Source organism: Bidens hawaiensis, unplaced genomic scaffold, assembly GCF_021521415.1.
Source record: "Bidens hawaiensis isolate Kalapana, Puna unplaced genomic scaffold, B.hawaiensis_p1.1 tig00005681_1, whole genome shotgun sequence".
Classification (NCBI taxonomy): Eukaryota; Viridiplantae; Streptophyta; class Magnoliopsida; order Asterales; family Asteraceae; genus Bidens; species Bidens hawaiensis.
The window spans coordinates 277,553-281,000 of record NW_027491371.1 but is presented as its reverse complement, the minus strand read 5'-3'; the positions used below and the strand labels follow the sequence as shown (position 1 = coordinate 281,000).

Sequence of the window (3,448 nt, the reverse complement as noted above, 5' to 3'; positions counted from 1 at the left end):
GAGTGGCTGAAAGAGCTTCAGGTCACCCAGATTTTCACATCAGTAGCTCACCCGCAGGCCAATGGTTAAGTAGAAAGGACCAAGAGAAAAATCAAAGAAGGGATCAAGGCAAGATTGGGAACTAAACGAACAGGCTGGGTTGATGAACTGCCCCATGTACTTTGGGCCTTCCGCACTCAGAAGAATTCAAGTAATTCTGAAATGCCGTTCAGTTTAACCAACGGTACTGAAGCCATGGTCCCGACTGAAATCGGGGTCCCATCCGCACGGTTATTGATGAACAATGACTATGACAAAGAGTTGCGGATGAACCTGAACCTCCTTGAATATAGGAGAGAGTTAGCACTGATCCGCGAGCATAACTATAAACGTCAACTACAAAAGTACTACGACTCGCGGGTTCAGAAATGCACTTTTGATGCGGGAGATTTCGTCTTCCGCAACAATGAAGCGTCTGGTCAAGAACCTCCGGGCAAGTTGGACCCAACTTGGGAAGGCCCCTAAAAAGTTAAAGAAGTGTTATTTACGGGCGCATACAAGTTGGAAAAGTTAGATGGGACTGAAAATCCCATAACTTGGAATGTTGCACAATTGAAAAAGTGTTAAATTTTAGTCAAGCTTGTATCAGTTACTTTTTTGTTCGGCCTGCGCACCCCAGTAGACAAGTAAAAATACATTTATTGTCATTGTTCGTAATATATTCTGGCCTGCGTGCCTTTCTTGTTAAAAATAAAACTTTGTCTAAATTTGTTTACAATTACTGAGCAACAAACGTCTTCTGGTCCGCATACCAGAAAGGATCCGCAGGTCCTTAATAAAAATATATGTAATCCTTTATTGACAAATAAGAAGATCCTACAATTAAACACTTATATTATATACATAAGACAAAGTGTGAAGGAAAAACTTCTTATATATTAGCCAAATGGGATTACAAAGTCATAAAATGATTACAAAAAAATAAGAAGATGGCGGTTACAAGAATGATATATTTAAAATAAAAGATCTTCATCTTCCCCATCCGCATCTTCATCTTCTTGATCATCTTTATGGTCGGTGGCGAAGTATACCTTTAAAAGATCGACGCCATCATCTTGGTCAGCAAGCTCCTACACAGTTTCTTTAATTTGAAATTTAAGATTGTCAAAAGCTTCTGTCTTTTCAGAATAAATCTTGGCGGTATCTAGGTCGTGAAGCTCGAATTCTTCAATTGGGCGTTTATCCTCAGCGAACTTCACGCCTTCACGAAACCCTATTTGGCGGCCAGCTTGTGAAGATGCAACAAGCAAGGCTACAAGGCAATTCCCAAGTTCAGTACCTTCATGAATGTGCTCGACAACCTGAAATAGAGGAAGTGTAAGAATACAATAAAAGTAAAATCCATCAAATGAAATTAAGAAAGTAAGAATTACATGAGGAACTCCTTCCGCCATCAACCATCTTTTTATCCGCCTTGACTCGGACAAGATCCATTTTGTGCCTAGCACATTCCAAGGCTTGCTCCCTATTCTTCGCGGAAAGAGTGGCAAGACGTTCATCCTTAGTGGATGCTTTGGCCTTTAAAGTTTTTATTTCTTCCAAGTAGGAAGAAATAAGATCATCGCACTTGTTCACTTGTTGCTGGAGGACAGTTTTGGTTTCCTCAGCAACAACCGGCGAGCCTTCTCCGCCTCCAATGCCGTATTGGCATCCAACAACTTCCGTTCAGCAATACTAACAGCCATGTGACGATCCTCAGCTTCTTTTTTGGCTTCCTCAGCCTCTTCTCCTGCCTTGGCTGCTTTGGCTTCTAAATCCTCTCAGGCATCATTCATAGCTAGCCAGTCTCGATATATTTCCTGACTTGTATAAATGGCGTTAGCTAGAGTATAAGAATAGGAGTTCACCAACTCATAATGAGGATGCCCGCGTTGGCGCTCCCTCTTGGCATGAGGGATTCCTTTCCGCAGATACTCGTGGCACGTGTCAGTGTCACCGAACATGTAATCAAGACGCATTGACCATTGCGGGCGGTATACTGAAGGATCCTCATGGTGCTGAGAAGTGGAAGCTCCAGGCCCACATGCAACAACACTAGGTCCCTCTTGATCCACGTGTGCGGAGGAGAATCAGGAGGCAAAGAGATGAGCGGCTGTTTGGAAGCATCGTCATGCACACCCTTGCCAGGAGGAGTATCCTCTATGGTAATGAGATCTTTGCCTGTTGTGAGTGGAGAAGTAGGTGGCGTCCTCTCTTGGTGATCAGATGAGTCCTTGGCATGTTCCTCCGAGGAACCTACAAAACACTCTACTCCCTCAAAAGGATGTATTACTAAGAAAAATATTCAAAGTATATAAGTATCAAGAACACTACCTGGTTTAACAAATGTTGGTGCAAGCTGCTGGATGCGGTCCCCCAATTTTTCTATATTGCGTTTTTTGGGAACAACAGGTTTGGATGGTTTCGGTTTGTCCTTCCCAGCAAGCTTGGGGGCATCCGCATCCAAGTCCTCATGATCATCTTCATCAGTGGTAGCTTTGGTAGTGTCTTTCCCCGCATCCACATATTTGCTAGTAGATGGGTTCTGTTTCCGCTTGCGGGTCAGACCTGCAATTGCACGCATGATGCTCTCGGCGTCATTAGTATCGTCAGATAACTCTTCTTCTTCACGGGGTAATGACTCCTCACTAGAAGAAAGAAGCACTATCACCCCGCTAGAAGTGAGTGCAGTTAGTGGACGAGGTTTTAAAATTCCCTCACCTTTAGATAACATCTCCTCACCTCTCGCAAACATTGCCTCGGATACTACGGGTTCCGGGCTCAAGGTGGTGGAAAACAAGAAATTGTTGCGGGTGCGCTCGAGAAAAGACAGATCCTTAGGATCTACAGGCCAACGCACCATGAGCCCTCCCACATGATCCAAAAGTGTGTTTACGATGGATCCCTCACCTGCACAATCAAACAGTTAATACCTAAACATATTGTCAGTAAAATGAAAGTAAACTCACTTTTATCAGAATTTTCGTAATATGGCTCCAAGTCCGGAAATGGCCACAAGCGACTCATGCTGGCGCATACCAATGCCCCTTTGTGTATCTCACGCATAGGAGTGGGCGTTTGAGTCAATGTCTTGAATCATGGAAGGTACACCTGAGTTGTAGCGCGGACCTCCGCCAGGTTATCGGCGGACTTGTGGTAGGTCATGTTGAAAGGGACAACGTCCTCCCGATTCCAAAAGAATTTGGGCTTCCACTCATGTAGACTATGATACCATTCGGTACCGATAGTACCCTTTCCGGTGGTAGCCCAGCTATACCATCCACCACGACTTGATATTTTGTAGAAAATGGCGAATCTACTAACCGTAGGTTCCATGTTGTGGGCGTGATAGCAGAATTCGAAGTGTCGAATCCTCATAAATCCAAACGGATGGACCTGTGACAAGTGAATTCCGTACGACGTCAGGACG

At 44.2% G+C, this 3,448-nt stretch overlaps 1 protein-coding gene across 1 annotated transcript; it reads left to right on the top strand.

The window, feature by feature from the left end:
- The first annotated feature begins 201 nt into the window (after positions 1-201).
- LOC143630509 (uncharacterized) lies at positions 202-504 on the top strand. The gene has a single exon (XM_077099504.1). The coding sequence runs from the start codon at positions 202-204 to the stop codon at positions 502-504; it is 303 nt and encodes a 100-aa protein (XP_076955619.1).
- Positions 505-3,448: the final 2,944 nt, after the last annotated feature.

Excerpts from the sequence above, each read along its gene's own strand:
- LOC143630509 (XM_077099504.1), top strand. The coding sequence starts at position 202 with ATGCCGTTCAGTTTAACCAACGGTACTGAAGCCATGGTCCCGACTGAA.